The sequence below is a fragment of the Ambystoma mexicanum genome, chromosome 11 (genome assembly GCF_040938575.1).
Source record: "Ambystoma mexicanum isolate Mex_15411 chromosome 11, UKY_AmexF1_1, whole genome shotgun sequence".
NCBI lineage: Eukaryota > Metazoa > Chordata > Amphibia > Caudata > Ambystomatidae > Ambystoma > Ambystoma mexicanum.
Window position 1 is genome coordinate 918,390,378 of NC_090934.1, and position 19,953 is coordinate 918,410,330.

The following is a 19,953-nucleotide window of genomic DNA, read 5'->3' on the forward strand; positions in this document are numbered from 1 at the left end:
TAATTTAAAACAGTCAGGACTTCACAGGTTGCCATCTCCGAGTTAATGATTTGAGTTTTATAAGCAGGTTGGAGCTTACTTATCCAATCACAGTTGATCTACTAGGGCACTTCTGACATTGAAACAAGGGCACTCGAGGACTGCCCTCAAGCAGGCTGAGACATTTGCCTACCGATGACAGCACACCACAAACTGCACCAGCGTATGTTTTCCCATCAGAACTGTATGCAGCTTTGTCATTACCTATTGTGTACTCTTGTAATAGGATGGAAAACTTGGTGGGACACCCACTGTGGGTCCACTGCTGAAGGGGGCAGGATAAGACATGCACAAATTGCTAGCTTCTCCAATAAAGTCCAGGATCCCAGTGCAGGTTAAAAGCGTGATCAGATCTGCGAGATGAAATGTAAATTGACTGAACTGTGCGAGGAAAAGCAAAAAAGTGTGGTCTTGTCCAAATAATACAGGTTGTAATGTAAAATTCTTGTGGAAGACCCACCTACTGAAAGCGGAAGCCAAGAATGGGGGAGGCTAGTAAGACTTGATACCCAAGTTATGAATCCAAGGGAAGAGGGGCACACATTTTAATTTGTAAAAATCTTCTGATGACTATATTGTCCACTGCGCACGATAGCCCAGTGAGGATTGCCTCCACTCTGGTTCAATTCCAGGATTATGTTGATGTGTAATATTTATACCCCAACATTCACGGACAAACCGTTGTTCCAAAATGTTTGCAGCACTTGTTGGGCCATGTAGGTGACGTCTTAATTCTGGGAGGCTTCAATGAGCTGATACAAAATACCCTTGACAGTTCTGTGGGGCACTGACAGCCATAAGATGAGCTGACTGCTGATGGCCTGAAAAATACCCCGTCGGTTGGGGGGCGGAGGAATTTGGGAGGTGTGAGGAGTCAGGAATGAAACTCAGACACAAGTTAGCCATGATTTTGGTTAAAGACTAATTGAAAATAAAAGGGGTTGGGAAAATGCCTTTCTGGACCTGTTCCAAAAGGAATGTCCCTACCTAAACCAAAACTAAGGATTTGTCCGTGTCAGAATGTCCAAACAAGAAAACTGTCCAGTGTCCAAAGTTCTATTCAGACCCTCGCACTATATACTTAACTCTAAGGTGAAGAGGGAAATGTCTTTAGCCTTGGGTGGTTCAGAAAATTGTTCATAAACACAATAGTTCCAACAAAACAATGTTCTTCAAGGATAAGGTCCTTGCTCCAGATGGTGGTTCCCTTCTCCTGGATTCTTCTTTACTCTGAGGTTTTATACACAACAGTTCTTTGGGCCTCTCTTGGCCGACACCAACACTTGCACACAAAATGGTCTGGCTGTATAGCTTTAGTTTCTTTCAGAACATCTGCTATATTATTCTGGCAGATGATGTTGCTCATTCACTCTCGATTAACACAATCCCTTTTCCCAGTCCTGATGCTCCTTTTCAGGACTTCTCTGGGTCTAATCAACACAATCCTTTAATTGCCCGGTGCACTCTCCTGCCAGGACTTATGGTTTACACACTTGAAATTGCCTGGTATACTTTCCTGTCAGGATTTCCGGTTCACACACTTGAAACTGCTTGGTATACTCTGCTGCCCAGAATTCTGGTATTCACACACTTGCAACTGTCTGGTATACTCTCCTGCCAGGGCTTCTGTTCTTTCAGGGCGTTTGCCAGCTCCCAAAGTTGTTAATATATTTTGTTATAATGTATTTGCACTATATGCATTCACACATTTGGAGACGGGCCATTTGTAATTTAATTCCACCATTTACAATATGTCCTTTCTTTTCCTCTCTCAGTTACGTTGTTCACAATTATTTGCACTCGGCATTCTCGCAGATACGCCCTGGTTCGCTGCTTCCAGGTGGACTCACCAGCTCTTGTTGGCATTCCTGGATTCTCTCATGGTCCGTCGGTGAAGGATTCCCATCTGCTTCCTTCGTGCAACAGCTGTTACATCATATTTCCATCTTCTGTAGCTTCGAGTTGACACGTCTGCTTTCTTCTTGGCTCTGGTAAGTAAAGCGCTGCTTTGTATCACCTGTAAATGCCCAGGAGTCCCTGGCTGGGTCCCGACGTTGCTGCAGCATGTGCTGGTGCAGCAGCTTCTTTCTTCTCTGTCTGTGAGCCACCTGGGCTCCACCACGCTGGTCCCAGCTTTTCAGCTTTCCCTTCCTTGCAGAGAGGTGCAACTCTCTCTCGCCAGTGTGGCCGCAGCAGCAGATCTCGACTCTCTGCTCTAGCTGCTTACATTTCCTGGGCACAGGTGTAAGCGAGCAACCACTAGGGAGCTTGCTGAGCTTGTAGTCTCTTTTGCTCCTCGGCGCTCAATCCCTCTTTCTCGTCCCAGTATTTTGAGAATTCTGGGAAAATAAGTCCATTATTGATAATTGACTCAAGGAACTTGGATAGGTATTTTCAAAAGTCTAGCAAGGCAGACCAAAGTTGGAAGGCTGGTCTATAGATTTGGTGAAAAGGTTTTCCCCATTCTTCAGAGGAAAGGTAGCTGCATGACAAACCATGAGGGTTTTAGATATAGGAAGGTTATTTTCAAGGGAAAATGGGGGATGCCATGTCTCATCTGATGAAGCCATGACATCTCCCCAGAGGCTGCTCCTCCCATGTGATCCTCCCATGTAGCCACCCCAGGGTCAGGATCGGGTAGCAGCTGTCGTCCCTGACCACATGTGAGGGGGTCAGTGTCGGGAAATCAGTGATGACTTCACCGGATTCATCACAGAGGCCACCCTATTATGGTCAACCGGGAAACAACTGAGGTTAGCCACGAAACATGAAGGTAAGGTAGCAGAGCATCAAGTCTTAGTCTCAGGGTGCGAGAGTGCTCTAGGGCTAAAATTCGTCCACACCAATAATTAAAGTTAGAGAGGCAAGTATAAAAATAAACAATAGTTTATTAGGCCTTAAACATACAGACTAAGCAAATAAAACCTCCAGTCAACTATTGCCACACCAAATCCTTATATAACCGATATATACATCCACGATTAGAAGACCTAGAATAGCATTTGATTCAATGGCCAGTGCAACACAGGAAAGCACTCTAATCCTTTAGAAATTTAAAGAACCCTAAAATAATCATAACACTGCTTCCCTAGCTCTTATAAGGTACAACTTCAGATGGTGTGGGGGTATTGTGCACAAAAGTCAAGAAGTCCAAAGTAGATACTTTTCAGGTAGGCTTATAAAGGGATTTGTAGTGCCAGTGGTAATTAATAAAAGAAAAAAAGTTCTAGTTCAGTAAATTATAACCACTCAATCCTAGTCCTTAGGATAGTCCAGTGAAGGGATCCTTGACCAAGCCTCCACTGAACAAAGTCAGGAAATAATTATTTGGGGACAGGACTTTCCACCCATGTAACCCTATAGAAAACAGGGGCGGACAGAAACAGGTAGGCTAACTTAACACCCTCCACCTAGACTCTGATTCTTCCAGAGACCACTGTTCCGGATTCCGTTTTGGATGGTTGGGGGGCAGGGGGTAGGGGGGCTCTTCTGTGCTTGGTCCTGTCGAGAGAAGGCCCAGGGGTCACAGGTGCAGAGGTCACTTTTGGCATTAGGTTTTAGTTACGGTCGGTCATGGTGCACAGCAATCGGTTCCAGGAAGCTTCCAGTAGAACACCCAAACAAGGAAAGATGAAGACTTATGCGGGACAAACCACCTCAAGACACGTTACAGAATTGAAGGAGTGTTGCAACGGGGGTCTACAGTTAGGTAGCGACAGGTGATCTATAGGAGCAGCTTCTTGCAGCTTCTGTTCCTGCAAGAAGGCTGAAAAGTCAGGATCGGGCACCTTGTTCCATAAGCTGAAGACCCTCAAAGTTCCAAGGATGTACTCAGAACGGTGTCAGCTGCAGTGAGGTAGACCAGGAGAGGCTCGTCAGTCCACCGGTTGATCCAGGCACACTTCTGAAGGCTCAGAAGGCAGGGGTCGAGACTGGTTGCCCCTCCGGTCCAGGGTCAAAGCACTGATGAGTGCCTTCTTGAAATCAGGCAGAGGAGCAGGGCCTCGCAAAGACAGCTCTGGAGTCGATGCTGGTCAGCTGCCAGAGTTGTCCTTTGGTCATCAGCAGGCTGCACTTTTTCATAGAGGTCTTGGCTCCAAAGATCTATTGAATGGCCTCACAAACCCTCCTTTTATCCAACATTTGGGCTGATTGTATACCTCAGCCCACCAATGGTAAGGATCTGTACCAAACTGGCAGTGGCTATCCAACCGTGGATAGCCACTGGCCACAACATCGGCCCAGTAACAGACATTCATAAACCCCGGGATGTGGATTGGGACTAGATAGTCCCAGCCCATCATCTGGCCACACACAGTAACCACCCCTTAGCCAGCAAAAAGCCACACCTTTCAACAGAAAAGAGATTTCAATATAAGGCATTTCCTGACCTGAGAAGGCAGGAAGAAGGCCAAAGAACAATATGACCAAAGAACAAGCGAAAAACCTTGTGGCACGGCCATCTTAGGGTACTAGCCACATTTAGCAGCAATCTGCGGTAAATGCATAAATGCATGAGTAAAAAGCTTCAAAAAAGGTAAATATATCACTGCTGCCACTAGCTTGCCTTAGGCACATTGTACATCTAACCAAAAAGCCATTCTATAAAAAGTTATATGGATACACAGTACCCTAACTGCACTTCACTTTAAAGTGATGTGTGTAATTGTAACAAAACAAGAGTTCACAAAGAGACAGGCACTAGTTAGCTTCTCCATAACAATGAGCAAACAGGCAATGGAAGTAAAGCAGGAAACTTCACGTACCTCCAAAAAAATCAGGACACAGTTCAAAACAAAGCAAAACGTAATGGTGCCTCATAGAAGTCTATTGGAGAAAAGCCACAAAAAGAAAATCTTTCCCGACACCCTGCACTGGTAGCCATATAAGCTACTACAGGCAGCATACAAGGAAATAGGTGCAATAACATGGAGAATTCAGTAGTGCAATGACAGCCATAACAATGAGGAGCAATCTCAGTGATGCAAGTCCATACAAGGTTTGGAAGCAGTGCATGGCCGCCAGTCCCGTTCACTGGGAATAATCTCAGGCAAAAATATCTGATGCTATGACGTGTGGGCAGGTTCAGTAGTTTGTGCGACACTGGATGAGCGCTGGTGCAACACTGAATAGGAACCTCAGGAAAATTCCTTTTCAGGCCCCAAGGATCTCTCAACATGGTCAACCCCAATCGAGTGAAAGGGTGCAGAAAGAGCCACTTTGAGCGCAGGTAAGTACCACCAGTTAGTTCACTGGACAAATGCACTCAAGAAAAAAGGAATGAACGGACTGCTTATTCTCTAGCAACAAATGCCTAAACTGACCAAGAAAGGTGTCTTTAAGAGGGATGTCCAACAGAAAAGACATGCTCAGAGGGCTCTGAAAGAAAGCACACCCATAAATGCTCAGAGTATCCAGAGTCAAGTCGCAGGTGTGGCACACAATACTTACAGCTCAGAGAGAAGAAACACATCCGAACAGCATTGCCTGAACCCATACCATTCTGTCATACAAGGAGCTACGGTTGGGAGGAGAAAACCACTCTAAAGAGGCTTAAAAAAGAAAGCAAGGCATGAGGCTGCTGACATCCATTCCTCTAGGTAGAGTAAAAAGGGGGGAGGGGGAGCAAAAGATTAAATATTATCCAAGATGCATCAGTGTGTACTTTATTCTTTCAAATGAGTGATGCATGTCCCACCTGAGGGACCAACATTCCATAAATGTGCAGTAAAAGAGACTGGTTGTAAGAGTATATGTTCTGTATTGAAGAATCTTATTAACTGTGGATGACAACTGAGAAGGTATTCTTTCCTTTAAGCTTCATTGTTCTCAATTTACCAAGACTACTTCTACCACCCATTTTTTTGTCTGCAATGCTGGCCACTCTGGGAGGTTCCCAGTAGTTCCACGGCTTGGTGGTGATCTGGAAGTATTTTTATATGTGGCAACCATGCAAGTATCCTGTGTTACATGATTTACTCAATTCCCTTTTACAATACACAGTCCTCAAACACTGGAGTGGTGGTATATAAACAAGCAAAGCAGATAGAAAACACCAATCTTCAATTGTTCCAAGCTATCATTAGGGGAAACGCAAACTGAGATAGTGGTTGTGCTTGTGGGAAACAAAATATTGCAGAGAACTTACCACAGTACTGGCGATGATCGGGGCGGGCTCAGTGCCTCCGTTCAGGTCAGATGAGCTTCTCTCCTTCTTGGAATCATCAAGGTCGGTGACTGTTCCAGGGCCCTTTTTCTTCTTCAACTTGGTAAGGATGGAGGATTCCCTTTCTGGGAATGGGGGCATCTCTTCCAGCACAGTGGCCTGTTAAATAAAACGAAGAGGTGAACAGAGGCTAACAAGGAGATGCAGTTCATGAGACAAATACGGCTGCTTTCACAGTGGTCAACATCTAGTTTGGTGGAAACAATTTTGTTTAAGGAAAATCTTCATCTAGGTTTTCTGGTAGGACAGACAGAAGACAGAAATGGAGAGGTCCTTCTTACATCTTGCACTACATGACCTTGTCCTACTGAAGTTATAACAAGTATGCACGATACCACCAAAATGTACTAAAGAAACAATTTACAAAAAAACTCTGGCACTTCTAAATGTAGACTCTAGGGGAGAACAGGACTGACAGGTTGAACTTTATTGATTGAGAAATGCACATTAGACAATTGCCTAGGAATAGTCGCGTCCCCTCTCATTGCTTCCTTCGGCCTGAACTTCACCCTAAGCCATGTGCATTTCACTCAGCTGCCTTCCTAGTTTTCCAATGGCACCTTGGAGTAGATTATTTTCTGCGTGGCCCCCAAACACATACATGAACTAGTACGGTGCTGTGCTGTTATTGTTGGACAGGAAGGTGTGTGTATCCATTTTCTAGCCAGATGTTGGGCTATAAATACCTTAATGAGAGTAATTCATTTGGTCTGTGCCATTAACTTCCACTACATTTTGCCCTACTTCTTAAGACAGTCTGCTTTTTGCGATTCATCAAATAATTCACTAAACCCACTCCTAAACTGGATATAAATATACTTTACGTCTTTTTTAGAAATTCAGATTCAGAAAACCAAGGTTAGTCAAAAAGAGGCAACGAAGGAGAACGGAAGGGAGAAATGTCTGGATGGAAATCAGGAAGAATTGAATGAACATCACTGGAAATGAAATCACCCATTTCCTTCTTGCCCCTCTTCCACAGCCCATGGGAAAATACCAAACCCAAGCCTTCGACCAGATTACCATAAACAACCTATGTGTCACTGATAGGATGACCGTACACTGGCATTAACAAATGTATCACAGAGAAGCTATCTGCAAATCAAGGATTACAAATCATTCAAAGGGGAGTGCTCATCCACGATGGTACAGCAAAAAGCAGGGAGGGGGGGGGGGGTGTTGAGGGGCAGGAAGATAAGTAGAAGTGATGAAAGGATCCATCAAGGAGATATCCTGCATGGCAGCCAGTCCACTAACAGTCAGCTAACCAAGTGACTCCGTCACACAGGAAGGAAGTCCACCATGGGAAGTAAATCAAGCAACAGGTCAAAAGAAACCATAGCAACCTTGATAAATTCCCGAAGAATAAATAACATGTATGATGAAAATAGTGCACTTTTTAGTGTGCAGCAATATGAAACAAAAGGTATGATGGTGGCACAATGGAGATGAAAATAGGGCATCGCAACCAAGTACGGGAAAGATCAGAAAAGAACATTAATATCCAGAAGAAAATCAACCTCAACAAAAGCAAAACAAATGCAAGTTAACAGCACTCTTGCAAACCACACCACACACTGGACAAGTAGATATAAGCAAATATATAGTCTGATAAACGCTGAACTCCAAACCTAAGCAGATGGGGCAAAAGCTGTGGAACAGGCTTCCTGGGAGTAAAAGGAACAGAAGTCCCAAGTAAAAGCAACAATGCTGGCACTGGCAACAGGTGATGGAAAGGGTGCTTGCGCCCAAAGGAACATGGGTAAAATCAATAACTATCCCATTGGTAATAGCCGCTTGGTCTTGCATAGAAGGTTCAAAGGGAAAGAAAATGGAAAAGCAGCAGTGTCCAGTTGGTCAAAGACCATGACCCTAAACAGAAAAGTTGCTGCAATTTATACAGCTCCTGGTACTTCACAATCCATGCAGCACAAAACCAAAGGCTTTCCAATGGACAGCAGAAATACGATCACCATTTTGAATCTAAGGAGCTCCTCGTATCAGCAACACACCCAACAAATTGAACATAAAGCAATATATTTATTTATTGAGCCTTTGTTAGGCACCTATACAACAGAATTGTGTTTTAGGACGCCACAAGTCTAATTAGGGAGGGAATTAATAACAATGGCAAAACAGCAAGCATACATTTGTGGTCCTACTAGGCCTTGTGGCATTCAGACATGCAAGTGCAGAGAAGAGAGGTGCAAGAGATAGGGATGGGGGGAAATGGAAAGTGCAGGTGGGTGCCCGGGACGGACGTGCCAAGGGGAACCCTATGAGGAGGCCTCAGGCTAAGTGCTACGGCGGACAAATCCAAAGGTAAGCTGCAGAGCCACCAAATAGAGGCACGCAGGGGGTAGTGCAGTGGGGGTGGGGGGTGGAGGGGTGCTGGGGTCGAGTGGGCAGAGGACATGGAGCCTGTGGGATTCATGTATAGCAGGCCATCGATCTCAGCAGCAGTGGGGTAGTTAGCAAGGAAGGGAAACAGGTAGAGAAAAGTTTTGAGCAGTTTATGGAACTTAAGGAGGTCCGGCTCAAGTCTCAGAGGGGCAGGCAGGCAGTTCCAAAGGGAGCCATGAGCCGAGGAGAGAGACCTACCCCACACTCTCTGCTTGGAGAAGCGTCTGACAATCAAAGAGTTGGGGTTAGAGGAGCGAAGAGCTCTAGCTGGGAGATATTTAGGGAGGTAAAACTAGAGAGTGTGTTCCCAGGGCCTAGAAAGCCTTCTGGATGAGGCAGAGGGTCTGAATTTGATCCTCGCGGCCACCAGGAACTAGTGGAGAGATTTTAGGGCTGGAGAGATGCATTTCCTGGGCATGAGGCCAAGGATACATTTTGCAGCCCTATTCTGGATTAGCTGAAGGGCGATGGTAGGGAGAATTTTCAGTTTCTGTGCTAATTCCCTTTAACCTGAGAGACCCCCAGCACTTTTGCTGGACTCTGGACTTTTTTGGCTTCAATCTCCTGAGTGAGTGCAGCTTTTTACCAGTCACTCATTATTTTTCTCTGACTGAGATTTTTATTTTGACTGTTTTATGGAGTTTGGTAAACTATGTGTTTAATACGGGCATCTGCGTTTTGCTTTGACACACCCAGGACCCTATGTACAGCATCACTGAAAAGTCCTTTGTACTTCTCTGTGTGTTCAAATACGTTTCCTTGTGAGAACTACTGTTCCCAAGAATAATAAGATAACATTCATCTTACTTATCTTTTCTTGTGCGGGTTCAGCACACACCACCGTAAGTGGGGTGCTGGGGGGTTACATTGTAACTCCTTCACCTACTCCTCGTGTAATATTTTGGTACACTGACTAACTTAAATGGCTGCTGGCAGTGGTTACTTTTTACTACCTTTTGTGCAGGTTACTAGCAGGCTGATTTCTCAGCTGCAGTACAGCACCCATGGGTGACTATTACCTAAAAATGGCACCAGTCTTCTTTTGATGCCCTTTTTCGTTTGTCAGTTCCTTCTGGGCTTTTCTTCGATTGTTTAGAGTAGATATGAGTCCTTTGCGAGTTTTGCCTTTGGCAGGCTTCAGCCCTGAAGCCCGCCCAGGCTCCATTGTGTCTGGGAAAGCAGGAAGTGAGGGAGGAACCCGAAACTTCACTGACCTTTGTCTGTAGGTATGCCTGGCTGAAACCAGTTCTAACTGGGCAGCTGGCTGGAGGTCCAGGTTATTGACAGCATTAGGTGTGTGAATTAATGGGTTCCAGCATAAAAGGTGAGGATTTTGGGACCACAGGCAGAGAATAAGGAATCCGAAGCAGAAGACGAGCAAAGATGACAGCAGTACGTTCCAGGATCGCAGAAGCACTGGTGAAGCTTTGCAGCTGTGCTGACCCCATTTTCAAATCAACAGGGAAGATCCGCCAAGGGCGACTTCCTCCCTTAGGCTGGTGGGACCAACTAGCCTCAAGACCTTTTCATTTTGGGCCATCTGCCATTGCTGCGACTTTCCTGTGCTGCAGAATCCCAATACCTGAGGTACCTGGACCATTATCGAGTGCATGGTCTCTGAAAACCAGCTGAAACTTTGCAGGCATGGGTGTGGACCTCCAAAGGCAGGAATTATTCACCAAAAGTCCCCTCACCAGAGTTCAGAGGTGAGTAAATCGAAGAGAATCCAACCAGCAATATTCGTTTCTTCTTGCCGCTAAGAAAAATATGCCAAAACCACAAGGAGCCACTGCAGTGAGCTGAATCCATTGCTGCCGACCCCTTCTCTCAGGTGCTGCTGCAGAAGCCTGCCAGAGGTCCCCCCTTTTCGTCACCATGACCAAGGAGCAGGACTCAGCCAGCTACAAGGTTTAAGTTACTTATCTTAACTATTGTTCTCCAGCATGGGTCTGGTATGGATTCACATGCTCATGAATATTCCCAGTCGTCAGGCTGGGAATCCTCAATATTCCCAGTTGCCAGGCTGGGAATCCTTGGAAAAAAAATAAAGTTTCACTTTCGCTTGAAAACAGTATTTCTCTTCTAAACCAATCACTGACCTCTGGGTCATACTGCCCCCATCATATGACAGTCCTCTCTTTAAGATCCACCCCTGGTGGCCATCTTCAGATTTGGTAAGCATGTAAAACCAGCAAGAGCTACAGAAGGGAAGGAGGGAGGGTTTCACATGTGAATCCATGCCGGACCCATGCTGGAGAACAATAGTTACAAGTAAGTAACTTAAGCCTTCTCCAGCATGGGGTCTCGCATGGATTCACATGCTCATGAATAACTATTACAGAGCAGTAAATATACACAACCACGGGAGGTGGCAAGGCTCAACAGAAACAATAGCACACTTGCCTCTGGAACAGACTCCAGTGAAACGGTTGCGTAGCACAGCTTGGCCGACTCTGGACTCCTCCCTGGAATCCCTGTCGACACAGTAGAATCTTGTGAAGGTGCGTGGACCTCCACATAGCAGCCCTGCAAATGTCGAGCAGGGGCACATAAGAAAGAAACGTCATTGCTGCGATGGCTCTGGTGGAATGGGATCTCAGTCGGCCTGGCAACGGCCTGCTCGCCAGTCCATGACAGTGCATGATGCAGCCGAAGAGACAGCTGGAGATGGAAGCCTTTGATAAGGCTTTTCTGTGATTTACAGGTCCAAAGTTGACGAACAACTGAGAAGTCTTCCGAAAATCCGTTGTACTTGCCACGTAGAACTTCAAGGCACGAGCAACGTCCAGCGAATTCAAGGCCCTCTTTGTTGGTGACGACAGATTCAGGAAGAAGACAAGTAACACCAAAGGTTCGTTGAGGTGGAATTCAGATGGTAGCTACGGCATAAAGGTGGGGTGTGTACGCAGTACCACCTCTTTAAAGCGTAGAAAGACAAGTAGGGCTGTTGCACGACAGGGCCGGGATCTCCCCGGCCCTCCTGGCCGAGGTGATAGCCACAAAGAAAGCCGTCTTCCACTAGAGGAACTTGAGCGGGACTTGATGCATAGGTTCAAAAGGAGCTCCCATGAATTTTGTCAGTACTAGATTCCCAAGCTGGGGCTGGAGACTTTACCAGCAGAAAAGTCCTGAATAGCTCATTGAAGAACTCTTTGGCATGTCTGCATGATATGGCAGCAAGGTGCAGGTTGATAGAGGCTTGTGCCAATCCCGCCTTGGCCAAGGAAAGCAAATAGTGAAGAAGTTGAGGGGCCGTGACCCGCAGAGGGGTAATCTTCTGAGTCCAGTACCACATGGAGAAGTGCTTCCATTTATGGGCGTAGCATTTTAATGTTGCCGAGACTCTGGCTCTGGCCAGGATCGCCTTACATTCCACTGGTAAAGCAGAACCCCAAAATTTAGGGCTGTAAGGAGCCATGCCCTCAGGTTCAGGGACCCCGGGTTGTGATGCAGAATTTCCCCTCCCTCTCTAGTGAGTAGGTCCGGAAACAGCGGTAGCCTGATGGACGGGCACACAGAAGGCCCGGATACCAGATCTGCTTCTGCCACTATAGACCAACAAATATTATCTTGCAGTGGTACTGTCGGAGTGTGTTGATCAAATGTAGCACGAGTGGAAACTGGGGAAAAGCCTACAGGAACCGTCCCTCCCACGGGAATGAGAACGCGCCTCTCATGCCCCTCGACTGAGGGAACCTGCAGGCGAACCTCTGCCACTTGTCATTTGCCACCGTCGCGAAGAGATCGATATGGGGTTTGCCCAATTTGTTTAACAGAAGGTCCACCTGGTCCTTGCAAAGCTCCCATTCGAGGCAGGAACGCAACTCCCTGCTCAGCGAGTCCGGCAGGTGAAAAGGGACGAGGAATGTGCCCTGCCGAATGGCCTAGAGCCATAGACCCTGGGCTTCCTTGGAGAGCACCGGTGAGCTGGTCCCCCTTGCTTCCGGATGTAAAACATGGTGGTTGTGTGTTCTGTGAGGATCCTCACCACCTTGCGCTTCAAAAACGGCATAAAAGACTTGAGGGCCGTTAATACGTCTCAAAGCTCCAGGACGTTGATGTGGAGGACCTTTTCCTGAGGTTGCCAGAGGCCTCTGGTGTGCAACTTTCTGGTGTGGGCTCTCCATCTTTCTAGAGAGGAGTCCGTGTTTACGGTCTCCTGGTAAGGCAGAACATGAAATGGAGTCCCCTGGATGAGATGTGGTCTTACACCCCACCACTGTTTCGCCGACGGAACTCCTCGCCGAGGGATATCTTGTCCGCAAAGATCCCCGATACTTACATCCACCTTAAATCCAGAAACTCCTGGAGAGGTCTCATGTGAAGTCTGCAGAGGCAGACAAGGCCGATGCTGGAATACATCATGCCCAGCAGCGATTTGATGGGCTGCATCGTCGCCCTCTGTGCTGATGACAAGCACTGCACTTTGCCTTGTCTGGCTCTCACCCTCTCCTCAGAGGAAGATGCCAAACACGTCACTGTGTTGAGTTGGGCACCTGGGAACAGTGTGTCCTTAGATGGCATCAAACAGGACTTTGGATAGTTTATGGAGAAACCCAACTCCGTCAGCAGACGTACAGTCCTCGATGTGTGCCCGCTTGCCAGAATGTGAGAGTGGGAGTGGGAACGCACCAGCCAGTCCAGGTAAGGGTATACGTGGATGCCTTGTAGAAGAAGATGCACCGCCACTGGGGCCAGGCACTTCGTACAAACCCTTGTGGAAGACTTCAGGGCAGAGCCTTGAACTGGTAATGCTGACCCTGAACCACGAATTGTAGGCACTTGCAGTGTTTCTTGTGAATGTGGAAGAAGGCATCCTCCAGATCCAACGTCAGAAAATCCCCTGCCTCCAGTTGGCCGCGCACATGCAGCAAAGCGGCCATCCGCAACTTTTGGGACTTTAAGTATTTGTTGAGACAACGCAGATCCAGGATCGGTTTCCAACCGCCTGCTTTCTTTCGAGCCATACAGTATCTGGAATATACTCTGGACGCCGGAGGCGCTGCCTACGGGTTCTATTGCCCCTTTCTGTCGCACCTCCTGCAGAAGTGGTCTCTGTTCTTGTCGCGGAATCGGCGGAATGCGAGGACACCTGCAATGGATCTCCAAGGTGCGACCCTGTTTGAGAGCATCCAGCACCCATCTATCCATGGTGATCTTCCATGTGCTGATGAACTTCGTCAGCCAGCCTCCCACTGGGGTGCATAAGTGGGGGCCCCGAGGCTAGGGCCGGTTCAGGCCTGCTTGGGATCGGAGCTCTGCTCTGCAGCCGGCACTGTCCTCTGCTGTCTTGAGAGCGGCCCCAGTAAGATTCTTGCATGGAAGACAGTGAAGGCTGCCGGTACAGGGTATTATAACACTTGGAAGATCTGCCGGGTTTTCCTCTGGATGAGTGAAAGAACGACCACCGTCGTTGCTGTAAAATTCCCAGGGAGCGTGCTGTCTGCGTGTCGGCTTTTATTGCATGCAAAGACTCGTCAACTGCCTTGCCGAAGAGGTTTTTCCTGTCAAACAGCATATCCTGCACCTTAGCCTGAACGTCCAGGTGGAAGTTTGTTGCATTCAACCAACCTTTATTTGTATTTTATTTATTTTACATTTATATAGCGTGGACAATCCTGGGGTATGTAGGCGCAATTGGCTTAAGACGGTTACAGTAAGTGCTTGAACAACATATGTTACAGTACGTTATTTGAACACAATTAGTGCAGATAATACATACTAGGAGGCCACACCACTGGTTACAGGAAGCGGCATCGGGCATGTGGTAGATAAGAGACAAGCCATACACTGCTGCATGCTAGGAATCCACACCTCTTGAAGTGGGGGTTGTCACTGGCATGCATCACAAAACATAGTAGGTAGTGTAAATACAAGCTAGAAGGCCAACCTCTTGGTACGCGGGTTATCACTAACATGCATCATAAGACATAGTAGGTGATGTAAATACACACTAGGAAGCCGAATCTCTTGTTATGGGTGCTATCACTAACATGTATTTCACAACAATACAGGAGAGCCAATTTGGTGGGCAACATTAGAAGAGCCATATCCCATGTTGCAGGGCGGCTGCAAACACAATGCAAAAGAGTCAATTTGGTGGGCGACACTAGAGGAGCCATACCCCATGTTGCAGGGCGGCTACACACACGATGCACAAGAGTCAACTCGGTGGACCACATTAGAGGAGCCAAGCCCCATGTTGTAGGGTGGCAGCAGCACATAAATGCAAAAAAACAGTAAAGGGCACATAAATGGTGCCTACCACATGTTGCAGGGTGGCAGCATCATGAAAATTTAAGAGTTAATTAATTGGCACTATTGGGTTTGGATGAGGGGATGGGGAAGGTCAACAAGGGCAGGAGCAGGGGTGAGGGGGAACACAATATCACAGGCGGCCGGGAGGGTGCGGGGGGGGGGGGGCGCACACACAACATCACAGGCGACCAGTGGGGAGGGTGTGGAGGGCACACAACATCACAGGTGACCAGTGGGGGTGGCAGAGATTACCTGTCGGTTGTAGGGTGCTTGTATCGGGCGAGGGGACCACGGAACAGCAGCTCCACGTGGGCTGAGGCCTACCTGGCCTGAGGCTCCACGTGGGCCTCAGGCCAGGTAGGCCTCCTCACGGTTAAGCCTGGAAAGTGAAACTCGGCTGACTCTGAAATGTGGCAATGTCGTGGAGACTCGAGCAGAAGTCTAGCTGCTCCTGCAGCGTTCGCACATCGGGATGATCAAAACACAGCTGCTCCTGCAGCTTCAGGGCTGCGGGGCTCCAGTCCCAACGGTGAGGGCTCAGGAATGAATGCGCAGACAGGGGGTCCTTGTGCAGTGGGGCCTTGGGCAGGGGGTTGGCTTCTGCCTTCTGGTTGCCCACGTTGCCTAAAAGCTTGTCTGGAATGGTTGCTAGGCAACTTTGCCCACGCAGGGAGACCCCGTTCCCCATCTAGCGGTAACCCAGGTCCACCACCACTGTGATGGCATGGTCCAGGGCCAATTCCCCTTCTTGAAAAAGTTCCAGTGCCTCAACCTTCTTGTCCTCAGGCAGGAAGTCTAGAATAGGACCCAGCTTGTACCTTAGTTCCCGGTCATACCAGGACAAAATGGCTAGGGTATTAGCTGTCTTGATGGTAGAGGCTGCTGCATAAATTATCCTCTTGCCCATTGCACCCAGCTTCTTCCCCTCCTGGTCCGGAGGTACCATGGCTGAAAACAATGGATTCGCAGAGCGCTTCCTGGCTGCGGCCGAGACCACTGAGTCGGGCGAGGGCTAAGACCTTTAGCACCTGGGCGCTGAATCTGGTACCCTATACCTTTTCTCCAATCTGTCACGCTTGGGCGGGGCCGTACTCAAGTTCTTCATTAGCACCAGGCCTTCCTCCCAGATGTCGTACAGGAAGGGAGCGGACATGATGGTCTTTCTTCTCGACTTGCGCAGCTGGTACAGGAACCCTTCTTTCTTAGTCTCCTCGGGAACCAACTGAAACAGCTCAGAGGCCCTTGACATCATGGAATGAAAAGATCCAACTTCAAACGGTTGGCAGAGCCTATGGCGCTCATCCATGTGTGGTGTTACTCCATCAGCTGGGACAAAGTCGTCCTCGTTGGTGTCCGTGCGTGTCGGTGTGCGGAGCTGGGGCTCCGGGTGGGGTTGTGTCATGGTGAGGTGGTGGTGGGTTCGGATGACGCCGAGGACCAGCAACCCCCTTCGACTTTCTCTTCCGCAAGGGCGGGCTCAAACTTGGAGGCTCTTGAGGGTCCCGTGGAGACATAGGCCCCAGTGCTGGGGGCATACTCTGCTGGATTTCCATGACCAGTGTGTGCAGAGTCGTTCGAATATCCAGGAATAGGTCCCTCGGTATAGGGGTGAAAGAAGCCAGTGGCATAGGGTCTGGGCTAACACGTCTCCTCTTCAGAGCAGGGAACCTATGGTCAAAGGCCCCCAGATCCTCCCCCTTCATGATCTGTGTAGTAATCGTCGGGCAGATTATCATCTCCCTCGTCAGAACATGAATAAACCTGCTACAGTCTATCTGGAGCAACCCGCGGGTCCACGTACTGAAGAGGTTCCATGGGGGGGGAGGGGCCTTCTCCCTCAGTAGGCTGCTGGACCTGTGTAGTCCCCGGGTCTTTCCCCAACCCCGAAGTAGTCGCTGCCTTCGTCGCTGCCTCCACAGCCATATCTTACCTCAGGGGCAAGGTTGTGGCAGACACTTAATTCACTGATCCACTCTACTTCAACTGTTTCGTGGTGGACATCAGCGACTTAGTTGACGATGTGCTCGTCGAGGCTCTTGTTGACAGGGCAGTCGTTGGCTCAGTTGACCTGGCAGGATGCAAGGTCTTAGATAACTTTGACGAGTCCTTTCTGGAATTGTCCCTCATCGGTTTATCCACTGACACACAGCGTTTGGACGGGGGTTAGGGACTTTCTCTTAGAAGAGGCCACTTACATCAGCAGGCTCACTGTGGAGGCTGATGGTGATCGCCTTCTGCCCGACTCGGGACCCGCAGCCGCGCCAGCATTGCATAGCTTGGCCTTCTCTTGGACTGTCACGAGCGGGGCATCCTCAAAGGATCTCTACCTCCTCCCAGAGGGAGTTCACTCCTCGTACCAGCCAGTCCTAGATGAGGCCTGACCCTGCCCAGAGGCAGAGTCAGTGGGCCTTGCTCGACTTGAGCCACGCTGACAGTCTGTTGTAGCAGTTTTTTTTGGTTTTCTTGAGAAACCGCAGCCCATCTCACATCCCTCCTCATCGTGGTCCGGATACAGGCAATACAAGCATTTATGATGCCGATGTTCCACAAATACATACTTTAATCCACACTTTGCGCAGAGTTTGAAGAGGCTGACTGTTTCCTTCTTTTTCTCAGCCATGGCTGAAAGGCGTGAATTAGGCCCAAAAACGGGTCTTCTCGAAACTTTCGATGACGATCCGACAGTGGATGAAGATCTTCGCTGGTAGCGGATCCCCGCTGCCGGTCTCTGTCCTACTAAGAATATCAAGCTAATATCAGTGAAAATTTTAAAACTTTTTATGGAAATAATTTGAAATAGCACAAAAATTGCTCGTAGAGCAACTTGCGGACTCCCAACACTGAAGCGTGCGGTAAAAAATCTGAAGATGGCCATTAGGGGTGGAGCTTAGGGAGAGGAATGTCATTGGATAGGTGCAGTATGACCCAGAGGACAGTGATTGCTTTAGAGGAGAAACAGAAAGTGAAACTGTTTTTCTTCTGCAGAGGATTCCCAGCCTGACGACGGAATATTCATGAGCATGTGAATCCATGCCAGACCCCATGCTGGAGAATGTCTTCTTCACTTCCAATGTACTGTGGGGCTTGGGTTGTAATTACCTTGTGCCATTTCTGGTGCTTCCTTGCTTGGGAAATGCGGTTTTCTTCAATTGAGGGTGGACCTCAACTCCACTGTGCAGGCCTTGCAGCTTGTGCTACATCAGGGAGGGCCCAATTGAGCTCCTGTGTTTCTTCAAGAACCATTATCTGGTTAACTACCTTTACCTCTGAAGAGCTTCATCAGAACTGGAACTGTCCATTTGACTTTGGCTGCCCTGATTTACCAAAGGTCCATCTTCTTGATCATATTGGCATTGGCAATGATGGTTCCTCCATAGGTTTTAATTGTGAACATGTTTAATGCTAGGAAACAGACTGCCTATATCCCTTTGGGAGAGTGTACTTGTTATTAACAGTTGTTAGTTGTGTTCGGCCTAACTTTGAAACTTTCCCTCCCATCTCAATTTTGCAAAGATGATAGAAGTACCCAGGGTCGGATATGCCCCTCGGCCTTTCGGCCCGTGGCTGGGCTGAAATCGTCCCTGGGGAGTGGGGGCCCGGTTTCTGGCCAGAACTGGGCCGGTTTGGAAGTAAATAAAAGTGGAAAAAAAAAAGTTTTTTCTATTTTTTTCTTTTTTTTCAAAAAGCCTTTCATCCTTCTTTGGTCGATAAATGAGTACCAACACAGGTTGGGTGATATTGTATGCATATTTGTTCTATAAAAAAAGAGCTTAAGCGTAAGTGCTATACAATATCATATCATTTGGCCTTGAACGTCTGCTTGGATTCACAGTGATTTAGTGTACTTAGGAACAATGCTATTTGATGCCACTTACTGTTTTGTCAAGGGGTGAAAGGTCGTGCTTCATCGCTTCCCGGGATGTCACTTTGGGGTGGGGTCAAATGACATCACTTCTGGTGATGTCATCAGAGGTCAAGGGTGATGAGGCGCGGGGTGGGCCACTTTTTTTGGGTGACCGGGCCTATTTCTTGTCCCAGTCCGACCCTGGAAGTACCGATACTGACCTTAATTGACAACACTCGGTGTGCTGGATATGTAAAGCATAGAAAAAGTTACTTACCTGCATTATTGTTTCCTATATACATTGATTCAATTTCACATTGAATGTTATTGCTAGTTGCTGCATTTCATATTTGCTTGTGTGACTTGTGTGTGTATATATAAATAAATATATTTTAATATAACAGTGAGTAAGTGTTTGCTTAGTTAACTGTGTGAACTGATTTCATTGTACTGCTTTTCAGCTCATATAACTCCCTCCTGAAGTTGGGTCCATAAGACCAAGAGATAAGTCTTATGAAGTCCCACACCAGTTGGACCTTAGATAAACGTACCTAATAGGGGCATAGGGCGGAGAAGGGGAGGTGGAAAAAGAGGCTGTCGCAGTAGTCCAGTCTGGAGAGGACCAGGGCTCTGGAGACATTGAGCTTCTGGGGGAAGGTGAGGAAAGGGAGAATGCCTCCAAGGAGGAGGTGAAGCTAGAAGTGGGCCTTCTTGGCAAGGTTCAAGATGTGAGGGGTGAGGGAGAGAGTGCAATCTATGATGGCCACAAGTTTTTAGGTCTCACAGGATGGGGAGTGTAGAGGGCCCATTGTGGGCGACCAGAGAGTAGGAGGAAAGCAAGGCGCATGTGTCCCAATGAGAAGGATCTCCGTTTTACTGGCATTAAGACAGAGATTGTTAGCTACACAGTGCTTGGAGGAGACCTTTACAGAGCTGACAACTTTAGAGACCTCATCTGGTGCTATGGGCAGAAGGGAGAAGAGTGCAGGGCGTGGAAGGAGAGGAGCAAAGGGAGGCAGGAGAGGGAGTGGAAATGGGGGTGGAGGAGAGTGAGGACAAGATGTCCTGAGTTTTGGATGAGAAAAGGGAGGCCAATGCGGTGCAGAGAGACTGGAAGGGAAGGGGGGTGAGGTGGAGACTGCAGCTGGATTGGCGAGTTCCTTACAGATTTTGAAAAGATCAG

The 19,953-nt window shown here is 47.9% G+C and overlaps 1 protein-coding gene across 2 annotated transcripts in view; it reads right to left on the reverse strand.

The window, feature by feature from the left end:
- The window catches only part of AP2A2 (adaptor related protein complex 2 subunit alpha 2), a 1,261,084-nt gene that overhangs the window by 327,153 nt on the left and 913,978 nt on the right, over positions 1-19,953 (reverse strand). For both annotated transcript variants that reach the window (XM_069624009.1, XM_069624008.1), the window contains exon 14: positions 6,188-6,364. In XM_069624009.1, coding sequence (XP_069480110.1) covers positions 6,188-6,364 — 177 coding nt within the window. The remainder of the gene's footprint in view (positions 1-6,187; positions 6,365-19,953) is intronic.